The 23,710-nt window shown below is 42.9% G+C and overlaps 1 protein-coding gene across 15 annotated transcripts in view; it reads left to right on the forward strand.

Moving 5' to 3' along the window:
• The window catches only part of VEPH1 (ventricular zone expressed PH domain containing 1), a 371,196-nt gene that overhangs the window by 46,038 nt on the left and 301,448 nt on the right, over nucleotides 1–23,710 (forward strand). For 14 of the 15 annotated variants that reach the window (XR_003858578.1, XR_003858581.1, XR_003858577.1 and 11 more), the window contains 2 exons: nucleotides 6,677–6,892; nucleotides 11,729–11,903. Coding sequence is in view for 9 of the 15 variants with exons in the window: in XM_029615395.1 (XP_029471255.1) it covers nucleotides 6,677–6,892; nucleotides 11,729–11,903 (391 nt within the window). In the remaining 6 variants the exon portion in view is untranslated. Of the gene's footprint in view, nucleotides 1–6,676; nucleotides 6,893–11,728; nucleotides 11,904–12,302; nucleotides 13,419–23,710 lie in introns of those variants that run through there. The other variant, XM_029615404.1, reaches the window with a different exon arrangement.

Raw genomic sequence — 23,710 nt, forward strand, 5'->3', positions numbered from 1 at the left:
TGTATGTACTGCAACAATGTAAAACCCAGAAACATTACCATTCCTCATAAAACAAAATTAGTAAACCATACCAATAAAAAGAATAATTCAAAACAATTAATGAATAGAATAACATTCAATAATTAAAAACTCATAGAAATCTTCCAAACATCAATAAAAAATTTCAAAACAGACACATCAAATAACTCCCAACAATTAAAATAAGGATTTAAAAAAAATCCCCAGTATCCATACTTTGGAACTTTTGATTTCCAGATGCCCTGAAATTGTCATGGATTAAAAGGCAAAGAGTAACTGGGGTAGTTGTGCACATACATGCTCACTCTCACTCCCCCACATACATGCACACATGCTCGCTCTCACTTGCCTACACACATGCTCTCTTTCTCTCTGACATCCTCCTTGACGTAGCAGGCAGCAGCAATCTCCTTCAGCCCCCGTGGCCAAGGGAATGATATCTGGCCACGGTGCAGTGGACTACTTTCGGCAGGGCGCGCTCCTCCTCCTCCTCCTCGGCAGCGCCACCCCACTGAAATTGTTGGCGAGTTAAGCGCTGCCTTAGTAAGTGAAAAGCAGCACGGCCCTGCCAGAATCAGCAGCGTTGCCAGTGGGGTCGCGCTGCTTTTCCACTTACTAAGGCCGTGCGGTCCACGCCATCAATTTCAATGCGGCAGCGCTGCTTTTCTTTTGCTGAGGACCCGCCGGCGGTCGGTCACATTGCTCTTGTTGGAGCCTTTTGCTAGCGACGCCTATGACCATGATCATTTTGGCCATAGGCACGTGACGGCTCTGCTGAATTTCAATCCAGCTGCTCAAACCTACACGAATGGCTTTCTCTCTTATCCCTTCCAATGGTCTAAAGGTACTCGGCAGGGCTTCTCCCTATCTCCTTTGTTATTTATTTTGGCATTAGAGTCCTTGATTCATAAACTTGAAATGACAGCAGATATCGAAGTTATAAGCATAGGAACTAAGTCCTTAAAAACCATATTATTTGCTGATGATATTTCATTGTTGCTTTCTCACGTTATGACCATCTTTTCCAAAGACATTAAACATTTTTGAGGAGTTTCGTTGTTTTTCTATTCTCAAGCTGAAGCTAAAGAAGTTGGAAGCATTGGATGTCTTAGGTACTTTGCAAGCAGATAGGAATGCTTTTCCATTGAAATGGGCTGGAGATGTGATCAAATATTTGGGGATTAATATTCTGAAAGATCCGCATATATGGTATGACTGTAACCTTAAACCCGTACTTAAATATTTTACTACCAAGTTGGAGGGATGGAAATCTGTTCCAGTCTCGTTGCATGGTAGAGTGGCACTGGTAAAAATGATTTTGGCACAGAAACTCTTATTTTACAAATGCTGTCATTTAGGGTAATTTTAAAAGGAATGCTCATGTGCCCATAAATGCACGTATCGGCATGCAAGCAAATTTAAATTGCGCGCGCAAGGGCACATATATCCTTTAAAATACCCCTCCTGCACGTATGTGTGCGCGTGATCTTAAGAGGCGGCTCGAGCAAACGTCCCACGCGTATTTCCACTAGGGCTTTAGTGGCTTTTACGCACATGTGCAGGCAGATTTTAAAACATGCTCGCACAAGGGAAAAACCAGTTTTTCCAAGTAGTCCACCAGTTTGCCCAGTTCAATGCGAGGTGTTCAAGACCCCTCTGGTTCTTCATCCTGCAAGCCCCCCCCCCCACCCCCACTCGACCCTGAATTCATGTGCTGTGCTAAAATCCCTAAAACTCGAGATCTCCAAACTTGCTTTTCATCAGGACCAGCAGAAAATGTATGTGGATAGCAAAGCGACGTGCACGCCATGGTCAGCCTTTTCAAAATATGGACTTGCGTGCACAAGTCTTGGCCCCATCCCATAATGCCAATACCCACGCCCCGCCCCTTTTGCACCCCCTTATCCTTGACGCGCGTGCGGCTATGTACACACGTACTCTGTGGCTTCTTAAAGTTCGCGTACCTTGATTGTGGCCCACATACGTATGTGGGCTTTTTCGTACGAGCAACACTTTTTTAAAATCAATCTGATTGTTAAGATTGAAAGAGACAGAGGTCAATATTCAAAATCCATTTAAACAGATAACTGAAAAGTTTTCCGTCTAAATGGCAAAACGGCGATATTCATCACTGTATGTGGCTACATCCTAGCCACATAAATTGGGGGCAAGGTGGAAGGCATTTCCAGGAGGGAGGGGAGTTAGCTGCATAACTTATGCAGCCTATTCTGGTTGTGCGCTAGGGCATTTTAAGAGAAATGCAATATCTAATATTACATAGAATGGTAGTAACTCCTTTAAGGGCTTATAAACTTGGGAAAGCCTCATCTAGTCAATGTTTCAAGGGCAAACGCCCTAAAGCAATCTTGATGCATTCTCTATGGGATTTTCATTTATGAACAGAGTTTGGGTTAAAATTTTAGGCTGCCTGACAAGTATGAATAAGAGAAATTCTCATCTGCACCCTTTTGTATCTTGGGCTATTTACCAAGAAATTACTTTAGAAGCCAGATTTATAAATTGTTCTTGACTAAATCCTATTTTACAGCAAAATGTTGTATACTATTGACCTGACTGAATTCTCCTCCCGAATTTAGCTCTTTGGAAGGCAAAATTTATATGACATGGTATGTATAGAATTTCAAACTGCATGGTTGACATCTGAGAAGGCGATTCTATGCTATTTAGGTGCCTCCATTGTTCACTTTGTCTTATGCTGAAAGACACACTTTGTACTTTCCCATTGAGTGAAATAATAGGGTATTGGTTTTGGAGTGCCAAGCTCACCTTTCTTTTTTTTTTTTTTTTAATTTATACTTAATTTTATTTATTGTTTTGAATTTAAAAATTGAATAAACATAAAGGGCAATAAACAGTGAACAATTCAGGCAAACTTATTACAAGAAGAAGATTAATACAGTCAAAAGTAAATTTGATTGTCACATTTATCCAATAAATGAGGGTCTTTATATGGTAAAGAAAACTTACATAATACAATTAACAAGGAGGAGAGGGGTAGAAATCTTTATTTTTACAGACCTGTTTCTGTTGCTTCAACCTGATTTTCCTTTACTAACTCTTTATCTCTCAAAAAACTTTCTAGATGTTGTGGCATACTAAAAATACATTTCTTGCCTTGATAATTGACTAAACATCTACATGGGAACCTTAAATAAAAAGTTGCACCCAATTCAATAGTCTTACTTTTCAAAACCAAAAACTGTTTCCTGCGCACCTGAGTGGCCCTTGAAACGTCTGGAAAAACATAAATTTTTTGACCACAAAATAATAGTTCCCTATTTTTTTTAGAGATTTTTCAAAAATAAACTCTTTATCCTTTTCTAGGGAAAAAGATACAAAAAGAGTAGCTCTCTTATTTATGATGTCAATAGATTCTTCCAAAAAAGTAGACACTCCTGGGGATTGTAGGTCTCCCTGATTCCCAGGGGTGTCTCTTAATTGGAGAGGAAAATAATAGATCTTAGAAATGATTGGGATCTCATTATCTTTATATGCTAAATTTTCCTTAAGATATTTTACAAACATCTCATAAGGAGACAATAGTCTTGTATAAGGAAAATTTACAAACCACAGGTTTTTAACTTGTAAACAATTCTCCAAATTCTCTATCTCATTATGTAACACTATATTATCTGAAATACAGTTAGATTCAACACTTTGAGCGTTCTGAATTTTCAATGATAAACTATTTACCTTAGATTCCAGTTAATTTTTTCCCTTGATCTTTAATCATTGATCTATTTCCACCTACCATAGCTGAAAAGGATAAATTAATTTGTGTTACATTAGTATCTAGTTTCTGCAGCATTCTCCACAAGTCACCCAGAGTAACATTGGTGGCATCTACAGCAGTCGCCTGTATGCCACCAATGTTTACAGAGGGGCTTCCATTTACTCCCTCTTGAAGAGTATTCATGGGTTGTGAAGCTGCTGAATCTACATATAACTCACCTACATTTGCAAAACTCACACTTGCTGCTTCATTTTCAATGGAATTGCCCTCCTCTGTAAGTCCTGGGGGCTGTATAGGAGTTGGTCCAGCGCCAGGACTTAAAGAGACATCTAATATGTCTCTAACACTGTCCTCTCTTGGCAAGTTGAGCCTACTTAGATGAGCATCCATTGGACCGAGTCTTAAAGTAGCTGGAGAAGAGGTGATGATCTTGGCCTTCCTCTTGCGCCCCATATATCCCAAAACAATTGCAGAATAAAATACAGCAATCAGAAGACAGTCAAAGCCAGTCTAAGCCATACACGGGGTTTTAAAGCCCCAGTCCAGCTGATAGCTCTCTGCAGAAGCCCTAGCTGCATCAGCTGATTTCAATCAGGGCTTACCACGAGTGCTTGGAGGGCTCTGACTGAGCTCCCTTCTCTCTCCCTTCAAGGCCCTCAAGCTCACCTTTCTTTATGTGACAGTGCCTTAGATCGTGTGTGTCCACTGATTCTGTTTTACATGCTGTCTTTTTTGATGGCTTTTTAATGATACTAGGTTTAGAGGGGATTGTAAAGTGGGGAAAATTTGTTGCTTTCTGTGTTGTATCTGAATTTTGTGCATTTTGTTTTAATAAAATACTTACACAAAAACGTCAAAATGTAAAATATATATTTTGTACTCTTGCACGTAAATTGGTAGGCATTGTAAGGTGCTCTAGACTTGGGCATCATATTGCAGAATAAATAAGTAAAAATGAAATAGGATGCCTACATTTTATTGCCATTAGAGGGCGCCAGTGATTCACATTGTTTGCAGCATGTATGCACTATCTAGACTAGAGAGGCTTCACTTCAGTAGTCCATAAAAATCCCAAGTATGCTTATATTCATTCTCAGAAGCAAAAGAGCAGAGAAGAAGAGCCTGAATAAATCATTTAGCCCTTGTTTCCACCTCTTCTCTTCTCACAGATCCTGAGCCCTGCCGAAACCCGTAACAGTGGGCTGCAGGTAGCACACCGACATTTCTGCAGGAAGTAAACTGGGAGAGTGTATGCGAGGGGTCTGGGGATATGTGGTAAAGAGAGCTTGCTAAAGCAGAATCTGGTTGTTTTAAGAGGGAACATACAAGAATTGCTTTGTGGAACAAACCTTCAGCATCTTATGACTCAGGTTTGTTATAAAGCAATTTGGTTTGAGAAGTTAGCCCTTTATACCAGTAAGATTATATCACACACCAGTCTTTGCCTCTTTGCCAGAGAGCTCCATTTGAGAGTAGTCTGCAATAACCGTTGGACAGTTTAACTTCTGGGGGAATTCTGGTAAAAAAAAAAAAAAAAAAATTCTGCACACATCTTAAAATTCAGCAAAATTCTTTATACTATTAATTTGTCAAACTTACACAATATAATCTCTGCCATTTTAGTAATAATTTAAAATGCAATAGAGAAAAAAGTTATTAGTTAAAGTTGCAAATTTTTATTTTTTGTGCAGAATTCCCTCTCACCCCCTTGCTAGGCTCAGACTACCCCTCACCCCCACCCTCTCAGCTTGCTTTCTTCTTCCCATTCTCAAACCCCCAGCTCATTCTCTTTAGTTTATTATTATTTTGTTTGACCACTTTTTTTCCAGCCTCCTAGCTCTGGTTTTCCTCCCAGGCTTGACACTCTAGCTCTATTTCTAACACTCCCCCCCTCCTCCTCAGCTTTGTCTCTCCTTTCCCTCAGCTTAACCTCCTAGGTCTCTCTTCACAGACTTATCCCCACAACTCTCCCTTCCTTCCCCATCCCCACCTCTGCCTGGTCTCCTTTTTCCCCACTTAGGCTTGACCCTCACCCCTCCCCTCCCACCTCCATGGGACAATGCAGTAGCAGCCGCCACCTTGTAGCCCATGCAGGCTGAGCTTCCTCTTCTGGCCTATATGCTGCCTCCTTTCTGTTCTAGACCATGCGGGATGAAGCTGATTATCATCACGTCCTTGTGCCAAATTCAGCGCAATAAAATAAAATTCTGCATGGGAGAGGAGTTCTGCATTAATTCTGCCTTGCTCCCTTGTGCACAATCTCCCACTAGAGTTAAAGAACAGCACTAGTAAAAGGATCCCTTGGATTGATTAGGAGCAATTGTGTTATTCTTATGATTGTTTCATTCTATTACTACTTAACACTTCTATAGCGCTACACAATATACGCAGTGCTGTACAAACATACAAAAAAGACAGTCTCTGCTCAGTAGAGCTTACAGTCTAATAAGGCAAATATACAAGACAAGAGACTTGGGGCATGTCATTAAATAAGGGAATGTTTAAAATGAAAATAAAAAGAAAGTTAGTTAATGAGGCTAAAAGCAGACAGACCGGCCTAAGGTTTAGAATATTTATTTATTTTATTCTTTTTCACGAGACAGTTATAATAAATACATAAGGTTTGTGCAGATGGGGAACCTTTCATGTTAAAAAGATTGTTTTCCCAGGAGTCAGGGGGAGCGCTGCAGTTCATTTCCTTCCACTGGGGGAGAGAGGCATTATATCAGATAATCAAAGGGACCTGCCTGTATCATTTCAATATAATGCACATTACAAGGGTATTATTTTGTTAGAATATTTTTCCAGCTCCCAGCATATTGCTTTCTACAGTAATCCTAAGGAGTACTGTAATCTGTGTAGAGAAATATTCCACCAATCAACATCTTTTTGTTTTGATGGCAGGACTACCAAACCAATGACAACGACCAGGCCGTGGTAGAGATCTGTATCACTCGGATCACCACTGCCATCCGAGAGACAGAAACCATAGAGAAACATGGCAAAGCACTGGTGGCTCTCTGGGAATCCTGTTTGGAGCACAACCTAAGACCAGCTGGAAAAGAGGACGACACACCACATGCAAAGATTGCATCTGACATCATGAGCTGCATCTTGCAGGTATTTTAAGAACAATTTACATTTTCTAAAGAGGTGATGCTAGGCAGGAAGATGCATATATCAGTGTAGGCAACTGACTTCCTGGAGTGCCGCCAACATGTCTGGCTTTCAGGATATCCACGATGAGTATGCATGAGATATATTTGCATACAACGGAGGCAGTGCATGCAAATCTCTCTCATGCATATTCATTGTGGGTATCCTGAAATCTAGAGCTGTTTGTGGCTCTCCAGACCTAGCATTACATAACCCTGATATCCAAGCTGTTCCTAGAGATGTGAAAGCCCAGAACAAAAAAATAAAAATGTGGTTTTTCCTCCCAAGACCAAAAAGTAGAAAATTAGAAATTTTGGAAACATTGAAAAACTTATTTTGAAATATTTTCTCGTAGAATGACACTGGAAAGGCTTTTCAAGACATGTTTCTAAAATATAACTATGTAACATGAAGATGTAAGATAATGAAAAATGCTAAATAATTCCAGTTCCAGCTGTGAGCAAAATAGTGGTTGCCATGATAACAAGTTGTAGGCGATAACCTTTTTATTCAACTGGATTAATACATCTGCGTCTAGCTTGTAAGAGCTAAGCTCCATTCATCACGTCGGAGAGTAAGCCATACATTCACAGTGGACGGAAGCTGGGAGTCAGCTAGATCGTAGGTGATCTGCAATGTAACTGCACCTCAGTAATGGGAAACTGGGAGGGGGCGGAAGGGGGAGTAACAGTAAAACGTTAGTTCAGATACCCTATATCTGATATTGGGTAAGAAATTCAGTGCCCTTAAGTCTTTGTGCTTGATCATCTTAATTTCAAATTATATGCGTTCCTTGCATAGTTCTGAAATTCTCTTGAAGTATCTTGTTCGTGAGAGTTATCTTCTTTTGAGATGTTCAGTTACTGAGGATTCACTCTGTTCTTCTCTTTAATGCCTGTTGCCAACCAATTCACACTGGTTTGGATAAGTTCTTGGAGGAGAAGTCCATTAACTGCTATTAATCAAGTTGACTTAGGGAATAGCCACTGCTATTAATTGCATCAGTAGCATGGGATCTTCTTAGTGTTTGGGTAATTGCCAGGTTCTTGTGGCCTGGTTTGCCTCTGTTGGAAACAGGATGCTGAGCTAGATGGACTCTTGGAATAATAACCCAGCATGGCAACTTCTTATGTTCTTATGTTCTAGTGCAAAGCTGTTAGATCCAAGATATGAAGGTAGTATTGTTAGCGGTGATGATGATATTGCCACCAAGGGGACTGTTTACTAAGTTCTGGTATTTTCCACCACTTCTTTCCAGATTTAAGAGAGAAGAGCACCAGGGATGTTCTGCTCCAGCCCCTTCCCTTCTAATATGCAGGGAAGAGGAGGAGTAGTCCTGAAGCAGAGACTGCAGAGCAAAGAAGAGACAGCAAAAGAGGCTGAATTAGCACAAGTTTGAAACTTATGAGCAGTAGTGCCAATTATTAAGGGTTCACCCCTGGCTTTGACAATTGGCACTACTGCTCACAAATTTCAGACATGCTGATTCAGCCCCTTTTGTGCATGATGCCCAGGGCTTAGTTTCCGGCAGAATGATCCAGAACTGCACTGCCACCTTTTTCTGGGACCTGATGAAGTGGAACAGAGCTGGTGGTGTAAATCAGTTATGGCTCTCCTGTGGAAATGTAGCAGAGCCAGTGGTGGCACGGATAATTTCTGGCCCTTGGCTTCCAGAGGAAGCAGAGTATTGGAGCTGCCAGGGCCAGATTTAAGATTGTGGTACCCATAGGCAGTGCCATGGCAGCGGGTGCTCCTCTGAAGCTGTGCTGGCACATGGCACTATAGCAAGCAGAAGCTGGCTTCTCTTTGGCCTGGATATTTGGTGCTTTCAAAATTTGGCACCCTAGGCAATTACCTAAGTTGCTGATGCCTAAATCCAGGCCTGGGAGCTGCTTACCTTGAAATGAGATTTACCACGTGGTCTTAATTTTTTGCCTGATTTCACGGTTCAGTTGAGGAGACCATGAGGGAAACTGGCCAAGCTCGAGGTGAATGTCTCTCAGCCCCACTGCTTCTGCTGCTGATGGGTGCATCGGCTTCCTTGCCCTTCTGCTACTGATTGTGCTAGCTTCCTGGGCCCTGCCACCTCTGCAGCTGACAACCACATTAGGGGACAGGGAAAGGGGCAAGAGTGCGAGTGAGTGCAGAAATCAGAGGGAGGGGCAACAGAGTAAGTGACACGATCAGAGAGAGAAGGGGGAGTGAATGAAGGAATCAAAGGGAGCCAAAGAATGAGAGGGGGGACTGGAGGGGCTGAGGGCTGTGTGAGCAAGGGGGAAAAGAATGAGCGAGGGATGGAAGGTACTGCAGGGAGGGGATACGAGGAGGTGTGGTTGGAGAGGAAGGGAGTATATGGAGAGTACGTGGTTGCTATTCCCTTCCTTCCTCCCTCGAGGAGGCAAAGAACAGGGCACGCTTCTGAATTCCAGGCTCAATCCCTCCCCCCCCCCACCCATGTCCAAGGAGATTTGAGGAGAGTGAGCAGTGCCCAGCAATCTGATATCTCCCCCATTCCCCAAGGCAGAGGAAAACCAACCGGCTCTGGCTGAAAGAGGGAGAGGAGGTGAGTTGCTGGAGAGGGTAATTTTCCAGCCGGGAGGAATTAGTGACCACCAGGGAGGGGGAGGGCTCGATGACCATCAGAGATTGGGGGTGAGCCTTGGGGGTTCTAGGACTGCTGGGGGGAGAAGGTGGGAAGAAGGACCATTGGGGGGAATTGTGTGTGTGTGGGGGGGGGGGGGGGAGAGGTTAGTTGGGAATGGGAAGACCAGAATCACCAAAGCAGAGAGGAGGAGGAAGAGGGTAGAGAGAAAAAAGGGCTCCAGGCTCTCTACCTTCCTCCTCCTCCTTATTCAGTGATCCTCCATCCCCCAGCTCCCACCAGTGCTCGCCCCTCCCCCACCAGCTTTCATTCACCTGAGGAGGAGGAGGAGAAAGCATGTTATTGCCTATATGTGTGTGTGAGAGAGAGAGAAGGTTCACCACCTGCACCCGTGTCCACTTCCTTTTTATTTAGAAATGAAGCCCTGCCACCTGGAGCATGATTTTGGATAGGTAACCTCAGGATATATGTAAATAAAAGAAAACAGCTGTGCTTGATGAATGCTTTCAGTGGGTGCCTGCATTTGCCTGGAGTGCACTGAGCTGCTTTACATTCAGTTTGGCTTTTGGCTCTTGCTGGAGACTCTCTGAGATCCAGAACAAATAAGCAAAGTTTCTCAAACTCGCTCCATGGCTCGAGTTAAGTGTCCATGAAATTTGAAGGCAACATTCTCCCCGTGCCTGATTTTATTCTTTTTAGTTCCAAGACATTGGGCCACTTTCCAGCTTTTATGATATATTTTTTTTTTTTCTGAAAAAGAAAACTACACGTCGGCCGTATTTCAATAAACCTTGTCCAGACACACACAGTTCTTGCCACCAGTGAAACAAGCCTTCATTGTCTGAATCATACTTGCTATTGACGTTTGGGTTTTTTTTGTTTTTTGCTGCTCTTTCTCATAGTAAATTTAATTGGTCATACTGGTGTAGTCCATATAGAATATATAGATTGAATATGTACTGTATGCACATTATTTACTGTGGTACAGCACATACCTAATGCTTAGATCACAAACCTTTCCTCTTACTGTTGTTTTCAAATGTATCTTTTTCCATAGCATGTCGTCAATGTACTGATGTTCTCAGGCCACTCCCATGCCCTAATGAGTTCTGCTTCTGGGACTGAATCATCCTTATTATTTAATGCCTTAATAAGTAGTTTACTGTATGGCATGTCGGCTTCCTGTATTCTGCTGTACCGAGGTTCTTCTCTGGCTCACCTCGCCTGCTGCTGACTGCACCCTGAATCCTTAAGTGCGAGAAAGTATCTCTATGATTTGTACTTCCTCAAGAATACTTAATTTGACATAAGCGTTAAAGGTGAATGAGCAGAAACGTGCTCACTACCCGCGCGCTGCCGGGATTGTCTCAGTTCTGACCCATGATCAGAGAGGGTAATTTTCAACAGCGTGCGTAGCTCAGCACATACACGCATAAGCAGCAGCATTGATATGCAGAATTTATAAAATACTGCGTATCACTGCCCCAATAATACGCTCTTATATTTCAGCACCTGCACATTTCTTTAATGAAGAAATTATCATAATTTATGCACCTATATTTTAAAAAGTATGCAATAAATAATTGTAACGTGCACCTAACAACCTTCCACTTATGCGCGGAGGCAGGTGTTTTATAAATTTGCATGCTCTACCTCCATTTGTATGCAACTCTATCTCATTCATTTTCATTGTGGATATTCTGAAAACCTGGCCTGTTTGTGGCTCTCGAGGACTGGAGTTGGCCACTCCTACAATAGGGTGTTTGTATACGTTTCCAAGAAAAACACAGGGATATTTATCACAGATTTGGAACTGTTTGAGATCCATCTTAAACAGATGGCTGATTCATGATGGTCCATGCATTATTCTCTACCATTTTATAATTATGCTGAACAAGTTCACAAATATGTAAAACTTGACAAATTTGACATATTCCCAAGCAAAAAGCTATTCAGATCATACATCCTTAGTTAAGAATTATTTAGCAGGACACAGTCTCCTCTATTTTCTTACTTCTGGTAAAATATGTGATCCTAGTTTCACCCCCACTGCCATGCATGCCACTTGTTAAAATTATGAAGCTTCTTATTTCAGAAGTGCCATTTCAAGATTTCCCTCAGAATAGCAAACTTTTTCCACCCGCATGAGTCCATTATAGATCTTTTTCATGTGTTGTGTGTACTGTTGTATTTTCCAGAACTATGACAGACCTTCTGTCATGGCTCTCGCAGTCCCTGTTGCAGTGAAATTTCTCCAGAGGGGAAACAAGGAATTGTGCCGAAATATGTCAAGTTATCTGTCCCTGGCGGCCATAGCCAAAGCTGATTTGCTGGGTGATCACACGGAAGCTATCGTGACCAGTGTGCTCCAAGGTACAGTGCTTGGTTCCAGGTATCTGTTGCTGGGGGAGGAGTTGGGGATGCATGGGAAAAAAAATCATTGTTTTTGTTTCGTTTTCTGTTTGTTTTGAAATGCATATTGTTTTGTCTTATTCGTTTTACTTTTAGAATGTGCTAGTCTTTCAACACTCTTTCAGTACACATTGTTTTGATGGCATTTTTTGCCATGCACATACTTTTGCAAATAGCATGCACTGAAACCTTTTAGCGCAAACTAAAATGACAAGCACAACATAAATGTTATTTCATTCGTTTTTTGTGTCATTTCTAGCTGTAGGTATGCACTGCTTAACAGGACAGACATACATTGTATTTTTAGAAGAATGTATTTTTGCATTCATTTCACTTTTTAAAATGCATGCTGTATTGTAGGTGCTTGCTAATTCATTGCATGGTTTCTCTGGCAAAGAACAAAGTGAAAGTGATGTGGGAAGTGAAAAATCTTTCAGCTGTTTGTACCTTGGTGACTCTCTCATGGGAAAGTGAGGGAATTGATGCACCTTTTGGATTACTGCAGAAAGAAAACAGAGGCCCACTTTATCCCACCAAAAATAGCATTGTTGAAAGTAAATCAACTCTGAATTGTCTAGACTGTTGCTGAAGAAAGGATTTTGGATGACTTGAAAGCTTGCATCTTGCAATATTTATCATCTTTACGCAACCACTTTCAACAAATTTTACATGTGCAGTAATTGGAGCAAAGCAAACAATTATCATAAAAAGGCATTGCGTATAATACTTGATATCATACAACTATGTAGATGGCAAGAATGCATCAACAGACTTCAAAGCCTTAAAACGAGAAATTTCACCAGAACTAAAGGAGCCTTCGTTTTGGAATGTAGGATGTGTGTGTACACGTCTGCGGCTATTAATGGATCAAAAAAACCTCAATCTTGTCGGTCCTCATAGTTCGCCTGATATGTCCTAAAAATCTGATATGGATAGGACACAAAGCACAAAAATTATTAGACACACACACACACACAAATAAAATGTGTATATTTTGTCGTGATGCAAGCTAAGGGTATGGAAATGAATTCCTGTGTCTTCATCTTGCAAGTACCCAGCGAAGAAATTTCTGAAGAGTGCTGTCCTACTCGGGGCTGCCAGCTCACAAAAATGTTTTTAATGGACACTTTCAGAATTTTTACTGACGACCTAATTTGTTTTTACAAACACGTGTTTTGCCGTTGCCATTTTGGGCACAGCTGGGCTTACTACACTGAGATTCACCCATTTATGGACCAAGATCTAAATTCCAACTCCCGAGCAATGGAGCCTGAGCCCACGACACCAGATGCACAGGCCCCATTGCTCATGATGGCTTTACTGACATGAAATTATTTTTACAGACCTGTCATTTTGTTTTGGTTGGATTTTTTTTTAACTGACAGTTGGAAACCCTGGTCCTACTGTGTATATATAACTAGGCTTATTACTGCTATACTGCACTCTGATTATTGTACCACTAGAGAGATAACTTTATTGGCATGGCAATGTTATATGTGTTGCTAAAATAATACTTAAAATTATTAAAATTTAAAAAGTGAAAAATATTTATAAAATAGTCGGAATGTTGTTTTTTTTCTCACCACCTTAGAGCCTGATTGACTAAGCTTTTGTCCCAGAGACACAGAATGGGAGAAAAATCTTAGTGAATCAGGTGCTTTGTGTTGCGCTGCGATGGGAGAGAACACCAGGGGGCGCTCCCCAGCACGGGACGAGAGTTGTGTGCCCTTGCGGAGAGACAGTCCATGTCTGGGAACTGGAGAACGGAGATCTCTGCCAGACCTGCATGCTTCCGTGAGGCCACCAACGCAATGGTGGTCTCTGAGTGGTCCTCTGACCACTCTAAGCCCTTTCAGACCTGCCGCTGGGTAATGGCAAGAAGCGGCAGGTCTGTCAGAGGTCATGGGCGGACGGAGACATCTGGCACAGGACGAGGACTCGGGCGTTGAGGAAGACGAAGACTCAGGCAAGGAAAGGCATGGCAAGGCAAGATTAAAATCAAGTGGTTAAAAGTCCAGAACCTCCAGGCAAGCAATGTCCCTCCGGCGCCCTACATAGCCCAGCCGGACTAGTCGTGGACCACAAGAAGGCATCAGTACCATGGAAATCCAAGGACAGGATGGAAGGGAGAGGCGGACAAAGTCCCAGGTACCCTATACAGCCCAGCTGGGCTGGTCACGGACCACACTGAAAGACGGCCTGCTCAGGGAAGGAAGACATCAGGCTTACGGACATCAAGGCAAGGCAGACATCGAACACGGAAGACGTCAGGACATCAGGAACAAGGCAGGTCTGACAAGAGACGAGAAGACTCCTTGGCACCGTCAGATGGAAAGACCCACCAGCGTCCTACACACCCCAGCAGGGGTGGTCGCGGACCACTAGGTCACTACGCGCCCTACTCAACCCAGCCGGGCTGGTTGCGGACCACGAGGGACGGGTCAGAGCGGAGCTGAAGATATCTGGAACATGGACGAAGCCAACAAGGCTGGAATGGAACATCAGGATATTGAAAACAACTGGGCAAGAAGACATTGGAAGGTCGGAACATCAGGACGAAGACAAGAGACCAGGAACAATGACGATGAGGGATCCCAAGATGAATAACAGGAATGCAAGCAGGAGCGGAGAGCAGGAATCCTGAAGAGAAGAAGTTCCAGGAGGACTAGCTCCATTGAGGAACTTGCTCCTTGCGAAGGCAAATTGGGAATGAAGACTGAGCCCTTTTGTAGGGCTCTGCAGGAAGCACCCAGGGAGGAGCTTGCAGGTGTGGCCAGAGGGACCACTCCCTCCTGGCCCTTTAATTCTGGAGAGGCGACGCGGGCCCGCCCCTAGTAAGGCAGGAAGAGGAAGTCTGCAGGATCCTGGACAGTGGCCCTGCAGACAGTGAAGCAGGAAGGAGCTGGAGCTGGGCTGTGCAGGCCCCGACGTGGGAGGCAGCTCCCCTGCCGCCCAAGGAGGAACGAGAGTGGCTCCCTGCAGCGGGGAACACAAAGGACTGTGACCTCCAGACAGCGAAGAAGATGATTAGCTCGCGGCAGCTCCCGGAGGAAAGACCGACGTTGCTCTGTGCCGTGAGGGAGAGCCCCGGCGCGGCTCCTGCCGTGCCGGCACGATGGCAGCCTCCTGTCACGATAGGGACCCCCGGCATGGCAAGATGACATCGGGGGGTCAGGCCGGCTGGCTTGAAGGTAAGAGCCTGCTCGCGGCCTTGCCGCCAGCAGGATCGCAGCACTTTGCACAGATCTTTAAAGGTGATGCTATTAGTTATGCTTATTTTATTTATGTGATTGTAGAATTAAGTATTGTTAAAACAGCCATGAAAGACAAGAAGTCCCATGATGGCTTCACGCAGCAGTTTCACAGTCTCTTCTCTCTGTGGTGAGAGATTCTTGTGATCTGGCCCCAGGATCTCCAACCCTCCCTCCAAAGAGGGCTGTAATTCCCATCGGTTTTGACTCTTGTAACATTCCCCCTGCCATCTGGGGGGGGGCACATAAAATGTGAGAGTTGTCCAGTGCCTGTTTAGGAGTTGAGCACCAGCATCTCTGTAAGATTCACAAAAGAAACAAATGTGGCTCAAGCAGATAATGTAGTGGAGCAACATCAGAGGCAAGGATGATGATATGCCCAGTGAAATAGGAAAAAACCCTCTTGTAAACCCCCACCCAGGTCTAAAAAATGATGGCATGAGACATCGCTGATGTGCAGAGGTCATCCCTTCCAAATTTATTTTGTGGGTTCTTGTGATAGTCATGCAGTTCGTGAAGCGGACCTTTTGGTGACGGCATTCAGACACTCCTCTATTTCCACTATACTGTGGAAGAAATCCCCTTCATGAAATCCTGACTCTGTGCTTAGCTTAGGCCAGCCAAATAGATTCTGACACTTTGTATCCAAATTCCAACGGCAGACATTTTATTTTCTGGAAGATCCAGCCAGCCATCAAAATATACAGAAAAAGTCAGAATCATGGGCTTCCATACCGTTACCATCATAGACCAAAGACATAGGTGATACATCCTAACTGGTATTACTACTGACCAGAAGAGTCAACATTGTTCCCCTTTCCACACCATTTTCGCTCAGCCCCATGAGGGGCCAGGTTTTGTTTAAAAAAACAAAAACCCAAAAAAATCCAAAACCATACCCTCATCAAAATTCTCGTCCAGTGGGGAGCAAATACACAAACACATCTCGCATAGCAATTCACAAGCTCCTATCGTCTTGGACCTTCTTCTTTACAGTGTCTACATCCCAGCCCTCCAAGTATAGGTTTCCCTGGACTCTCTGGGTGCTTCTCGATAAGGACTCACCCTTTTCTCTCGACTTCTCCTCCAAGCCTCCTTGTTAGCTTCCTAGAAGGGGAAAAATGCCTCTGCACACAATTCCGTGGCCATTAGCCTCTCTGTTTCCACTGTTCTGGTAAGCTCCTCCTCAGAGGAGGAAACCTCTCCTTTCACTGCTTGTACCAACCCAGGAGTGGGGGAAAACTTCACTGCACTCCACTTTACTTTGCTTCAGGCCTCTCTCCTTGAGGGGGAGAACTCCTTCAGGGGGACCTCTTGAGGGGGGGGGGGTGTCTCTGGGCTTCCGGGCCCTTAGGCTGGGTACTGCTGTCGATAACATTTCCTGGAGGTCCCTTTTCCCTGCCCTATACTGTCAAGAGCAGGAGAAGAAAAGGCAAAACCCCACACTTTTATACCTCCCGCTTCAACCTGGGCCACCAATCAGGAAACTCTAATACTTTAAGGAAACAGATGCACACTTCCCCATTAATACATGATCACAATTCAATCAATGCTCACACATCTAAAATGCCATCCAGTGGTCAGCTGATATTACTGCATCCACAAACATCTAAACATTTCCCAAAACCAAATACATTGATTTCTCCCAGGATCTCCCCCACCCAGAGCCTTTTCTACACCCACCAGGCTCTCAAAATGGCAGACATAACTAAGGGGTCTCTCCACACCTTCCACAGCCATTCTCCTCTACAGTCCTTAGGACTGCACCCCAATTTAAAAAGAGTACTTACTCCAGATGTATTTCCAATAAAAAAAAAAATATATATATATATTATTACTGTAATCCCCTCTTCATTTTATAGATTGAATAAGGGGCCACACAAGTCCCAGGTCCTAAGTTCACCATCCTGGACCTCTTATCTTTCTGTCGCTCATCAGACTTCAGGCCCTGGGTGCCGGGGTTCTATCGGCGGGGAGGAAATATAAGGTGGGGATTCTGGGTACTGTCATTCACACTTGGACACCCTGCCAATCCCCATTCAGAGAGTACTCGCGTAAGAAAGAGATCTCAATGAATTGAATCACTTGGAGAATCGCAGCCAGAGGTCCAATGGTGGTGTTCAACAAAGTATAGATTTACTTCAAGTTAAAAAAACCCCCCCAAAAAAACAGAATCCATGCCAGAATGAAAAAAATTATTAACATAAAAAGAATAACTCCTCCTCCTAGGGCTGCAGTTTCTTTGTCCATAGTGCTCCTTTCCTTAACGCTTCTCCTCTGATCTGAGTCAGTGACAATAGGCCCTCCCCTTCAAGGGTAGGAAAATTCTCCTTTCTCAAAATCATAAGCCGGAGGTAAGAATAGAAAACCCTCCTTACTTCAGAACTGGGTATCAAAACTTCTTCTAAGCCAGTAGTCTCTGTCACCACTGTTAACTGGTCACAGGGGCGAGGTAACTGGAAATCCAGTCCTTGCAGCAAGGGTGTGCTGGTTCTCCTGTTGGGAACTGATCAAGATCACAAACAATTCCAATCCATCCTCAAACTCTTCAGTTGGTGAGTTGGGAGGCCTACCAGAAACTCTACCTCTAAAACACCTTCCTCACCCCCACACCCTCCATCTTCCCAAGAAGAATCCCTTTGAGCATGCATATCCCCATATATGTAAGGCAAGACCCATCCCAAAAAGTGGTGGGTCCAAAGACAGGGGATGATTCAAAAAATCACAACACAGCTGTCACAAGAGAAAAGTTTAGTGAGTGTTGTGAAGCCACCGTCACATTACAGACTCTGGGGGATTAAGCAACAGTCAAGTTCACAAAGTCTTAAGACAATGATTTGATCTGGGTTCATGGGCTTGTACAGCAGGCTGTAGCAACATTAGCAACATCAAAGAGAACCCCCAAACTTACTTTCTCCACATCTTTTCATTATGAAGTAACTAAGGAGAAAATTCCCAATTTATTCTTGAACTCTCTTGCTCAGAAAGATAGGTTACCTCGCAGTTCTCCGAAAATACTCCTTAAATATGACATCATCACTTAACTCTTCGATATAAATATCTTTTCTTACTGCCCTGGGACCACTCAGTATCTTCCCTAGAGGTCCCAGGAATGTTCTTCTAGGCAACCACAAGGGATCCCTGGCTTTCCCTGCTTTAGCACCCACGACATTCAATTTCCACAGACTGTGAACGCCAATTCTTTGGAACCCAATCCACGTTGCTCTCCCTTTAGGAAGAAGCATCCCTCAGCCTTGGGCCTTTCCCCCTCAGAGTTCTTTCCTTGAGGGCACCCTGAATTCTTGGTGGCCACCTGAGGTCTTCTCTCAACAAACTTTGAACATAAGTGGATAGTTCTCAGAATATTCTCTCTCTCATAGGGGCAGATGCAATAAATCAGCATGGAAAACGGGCGCTCAGTGTTGAGCACCTACTTTTCTAACACGCACTCAGCCACCTCTTCTGGGCCCGAGATCGAATATTTTAAACGAGGGGTCACGCTGCCAAGGAGGCGCCAGGGACAAATGTGTGCCCCTAGTGCCTCCTTGACAGCAGGCGACCAGGAGAGGTGGCTGTCAGCGAGTTAGGAAAAACGGATGCTTAATTTTACTGGTGTCCGTTTTCCTAACCTGTGCATAGCCATGGGTTAGGAAAATGGACGCTCATCAATTGAGCATCCCTTTTCCTAACCTGACCGCCGGCACACCTTTTTTTATGTTTAAATGTGTTCATTAATTTCAACAAATAAGGTACATGGCACAAGAAAATATTCAACAATAATGCAGATAGAAGAAGGGATGCACTGGTTGACTTTTCACAGTGTCTCCAGAAATGACCACGTACCATAACAATCCTCATATCATACAGTCCACCCCCTTCCTGCCCCTCTCCAAATATCCTATTTGTCCCAACCTAACAGCTTATCATCAAATCAAAATAAAGTTAGCAATCATTCAGGACAAGACTCCTAGCCCGGTGGAACAGCGACTGCAGATACGCATCACAAATAAGAAAGAAGGTTTTGCGTTTCCTGTTCACATCAGTCTTTTCAACAATCTTCTCAATACACATAAGATGTATTTGATTTCTCCAGTGCGTCAAATTCGGGGGATCCCTTCCCACCCACTACTGCAGGATAATTTTTTTTTTTTTTTTTTTTTGCAAGTATCAATACCTTCCGATTCCAAAGTTGTATAATCTCTGCCCCAGAGCTATCCCCCTGCGTACTATCAAATAACAATACACGTGTATCTAGTGGCAACTGTATACTTGTAATTTGACAAATATATTGGATTACAGATTTCCATGAAGAAATAATTTCAGGACATCCCCAAAACTGATGCCTCAGAGTGCCTGGTGGCACGCTTAAAAAATTTTTTTTTTAAACCATTTGGTTCTAATGACTTAACATCACAATATTAAGTCAGAGGATGTACAGAAAAGCAGTATTTTCTGCTTTTTTTGTACACTTTTTTTGGGCTGCTCAGAAATTAATGCCTACTCTGGGCAGGCATTCATTTCTGAGTGTAAAAATGTGCGGGTCAGGCACACATTTTTTTTTTCTTTTTGCAGGTGGGATTTGGGGGAGAATAGCTGATAGCCTCATCAACACGCATTTGCATGTGATGAGCGCTGTTAGTTTTGCGGGTGGTTGGATGCGCTAATCTCCTTACAGCATAAGCCTCCAAAACGTGCACTGTTTTGCATCGGCCCCATAGTTTCTTAAAGAAGACACAAAAAAACCCTCCTCAATATACCTCCTTGTATAATCCTCTCATTAGTTAACATACACCATGTTTTTCTGCTATGTAATGTGCCACCTGGTGGCTGTTCAAGGTAACTCTTATCAGTCCTTCCTCCCGACCCAGAATTTTTCCCATTCACTCAAGTCTGAATTACATCAGCTGACTAAAAGGTGTATAGAATCGACAGTGTCCAATCTCACATATTCCTAGTGCAAAGATTGCACACGCTTACAGTCAAATCCACACCAAAACCCCAAGCAGAGGTCAATGAACTCCTCACCAAGAATCTTGTCAGTCTTATACAGTGACACAAGGCCCAGTTTGGAGGCCCGTCACACTTGGAAAGAGAGAGGAAGAGTAATAGGGATGGAACCCCTATTGCTTCATTCAGGTTAGGTCAAGGAGGGGGAAGGGGAAGTGACAGGGACTGGGTCTTGTCAATCCATTTAGTTTTATGAGCAGAATGAGTGACAAAGATGAGTGAGTTCTTCCCCGTCTTGGAGAAGGAAGTAAGCCTGGCCAGGAAGGAATCACAATGTGCATTCCTTGTAGTTTTGGCAATCCGGATCATGTCTGCTTTGCAAACATCTCAGCAACCTGGGACAGAACTGGTAGAAGGATGATGGAGGTGGTGCTGTGGCATGAAAGCAGAAGTCAGGCACAGAGCACCTGGAAGTTTCTTAAATTGTACTTTGTACCACTGAGAGCTGTTTGGTAGTAACTAACCAGTTGCAAAGGTGAAGCACCAGTTACAATCTAGCTTGTCCTTCCTAGCATCAGACTTCAGTTTCCTGTTCATTCCAGTGATGCTTTATCAGTACTTATTGTTTTTATTGGTTTGTGCTATTTTATGTTTGGTTTTTGGGGTTTTTTTGTTATGGGTAGAGCGCTAATATTATGTGTTTGTCAATTGGGATTTTTAATGGATATTAATTTTATGGTATTGCAATTGATTTTATTTCTTTGAGCTACCAGTGGAAAAATATGGAATAAAAATGTAATAAATTAACTAAATAAATCATACCAGAAGGAAAAGGAAGCCAGTGTGTAGTGTTTCAAGCCCAGATTGGTGCACGTTGCAAGCAATCTTGTCAGAGTATTAAAAAAAAATAATAATAAATCAAAGTAATGGACTGCAAAACAGAAATGATACGCAATTGCAGAAAACGTGAAACATCTGAGCCAGCAATTTAGTATAGAACATGCCTATTTAGCCAAGAAAAACATCTGCTTGGGTAGTTTTGTAGCATTTGCTTGCTGATTAGCACAGTACAGTTCTTTCCTTCAAGAATATATTCGTATTTATGTAAACGTCATTAGGACTTCTGGAGGCGGAAATCACTATTGTAACCTTCCATGTTACAGAAAATAGAGTATGGTGTTAGCCCGCCAAAAATCAGGTAAGTTCAAAGAAACCCCAGAGAGCCGGTGGTGTAGAGATGATGCATTAACAAGGCTGATAAGTGTGTAAAGATGCGAGGTTTTAGGGCCAGGCCTTTCTGTCTTGGCTTTTAGAACATTCTTCCATAGGAAGGGAAATTTGGCATTGAAGTTCATTGTGACATTTTTTTGGTTTTGCTAATTCACTTCAGTTCTATAATCACATGTATAGTCAGGGATTGTGGAATAGGTTTTACATTAAATAGCAAAAATATTTTAGTTAAAAAAAAAAAAGCAGAAATATTTGTTATCCTAAATTTACTTGTTTACAATAATGCGCTACCTTTAGCCAGCAGAAATGCAAACAGAGTTAGATGAGGTTCTAATTAAATGAGCTGAATCTTCTAATATTTTGCAAAAAAATATTTTGCTTCAGTGTTTTAACGATTCAGAGAGTTGATGGAGGTGTGGAAACCAGTGAATGACCAGATTCTTTGCTGCTAAGCAGTTACTTGGGTGGTCCTATGCTTTTATAGAAATCCTTATAAAAAACAGATTGGTGCAATGTGATTGGTGCATGTGATTATAGCTAGAATGTATTGTTGCCAAGATGGCCGCACGATAGAGAGATGCACTCCGACTCCCTCCTCGTATCTCGGCATTTAAACTATAAAAGAATAAAAAATATACCTCTTTGATGGGAAAGAGGACAGAGTGTTCCCCGAGGCTGCAGAGGGAACTTATCGTCAGGGTCCGATGGATCAGCATGTGGTGCGGAGCTCCGTGAACTTATCCTTGGGTGCTCAGCAGAGATGGTTCCGTTGCTCGTGTCCTCGGATTTAGATTCATCTTTGTCTCTGGAGTCGGGTGCCTCCACAGCCTGGCCCCTCCCCCCCCCCGCGGAAAGTGCTGACGTATTCAGCACTTTCCCTTTGCACCCCATTGCAGGAGTGCAGCCGGCTGTGTCAGCGTCGGGTGGAGCCAGCATGGAGGATCAAACGGAAAGAGCTGGTTGCCGGCCAGGTAAGGAGACTGAATCTCTGCTGAATTCTCCTGTAACTTCTACAATGACAGGACTTTCTTCAACGGGCACACCAGAGGTAATAGCTGTTTCCTTGATTATTTATTTATTTAACGTGTTTTGTATACAGTCATTCGGTTTCGCCATCAGAATGGTTTACAGTGTAGTTTATGTTGATTACATATAATGGTTATTACTTTTAAGGCTCATTATATACAGCAAACGTATTACATACAGCAAAGATGTTACATACACTTTAAGAGTTTTTTGGTAGAGCTGGGGATGTAGCCTTTTGTTGTTGGGTTGCGTGTGTTCTTAGTAGGCTGGTCGGTTGAGTGAATTTGAGTAGGCTCTGGTGAACAGCCAGGTTTTCAGCTCTTTTTTGAACATTTTAATGCTTGGTTGAGTTCTTATTCCAATTGGTATTGTTCCATAGTGTGGGGCTGGCGATAGATATGGCTCTATCATGTGTTTATTTATTATTTATTTATTTGCAGTTTTTATAAACCGACATTTGTTTACACGTGTTGTGTTTAGTCGTGTGATTCTTGCGTGAGGGATTTTGAGGACACCTTTTATTGATTGAGTGTACGTTCCGTTTTGGATTGTGTATTACGATGGATTTGCTTAGCCAATTGCTTTGTTGTCCTATGATTATTTTATGCAGGGTTGTCAGTACTTTGTATTCTATTCGGTATTTTATTGGGAGCCAGTGTAATGAGATTAGTGTTGGTGTGATGTGTTCATGTATTTTTGATCCTGTCAGAATTCTGGCGGCTGTGTTCTGTAGGATTTGGAGAGGATGGATGGTAGTGCAAGTTAGTCCAAAGAGTAGGGCATTGCAGTAGTCTAGGTTGGAGAAGATGAGCAGTTGGAGATCTGTTCTGAAATCATCTAGTGTGAGGAATGGTTTAAGACATCTGAGAGTCAGTAGTTTGTGATATCTTTCTTTTATCTTGTTGGTTATGTGAGTTTTGAACGATAGTTCCTTGTCAATGGTGATTCCCTGATTTTGTGTATGGGTGACAAGTGAGATTGCTGTTTTGGGGTTTTCAGTTATGAGTGGCTTCATGAGGGCGGAGTTGTTTTTTTTTTGTTTAGGATGATTAATTCAGTTTTATTAATGTTTATTATGAGTTTCAAGTCATTTAGTTGTTTTTTGATTTCCGAGAGATGGATAGCTGTTCTATCGTATGTATCTTCCAGAGTATTCTGTATAGGGACCAGTATTTGTGTATCGTCAGCGTATAGGGAATGGGTTAGTCCAAGGCATTCTAGTGTATGACAGATTGGGAGAAGGTATATGTTGAAGAGAGTTGCTGATAGGGAGGATCCTTGAGGTACTCCAGTGTTGAGGTTTACTTTATTTGA

This window comes from Rhinatrema bivittatum, chromosome 9 (assembly GCF_901001135.1).
Source record: "Rhinatrema bivittatum chromosome 9, aRhiBiv1.1, whole genome shotgun sequence".
In the NCBI taxonomy this organism is placed as follows: Eukaryota; Metazoa; Chordata; class Amphibia; order Gymnophiona; family Rhinatrematidae; genus Rhinatrema; species Rhinatrema bivittatum.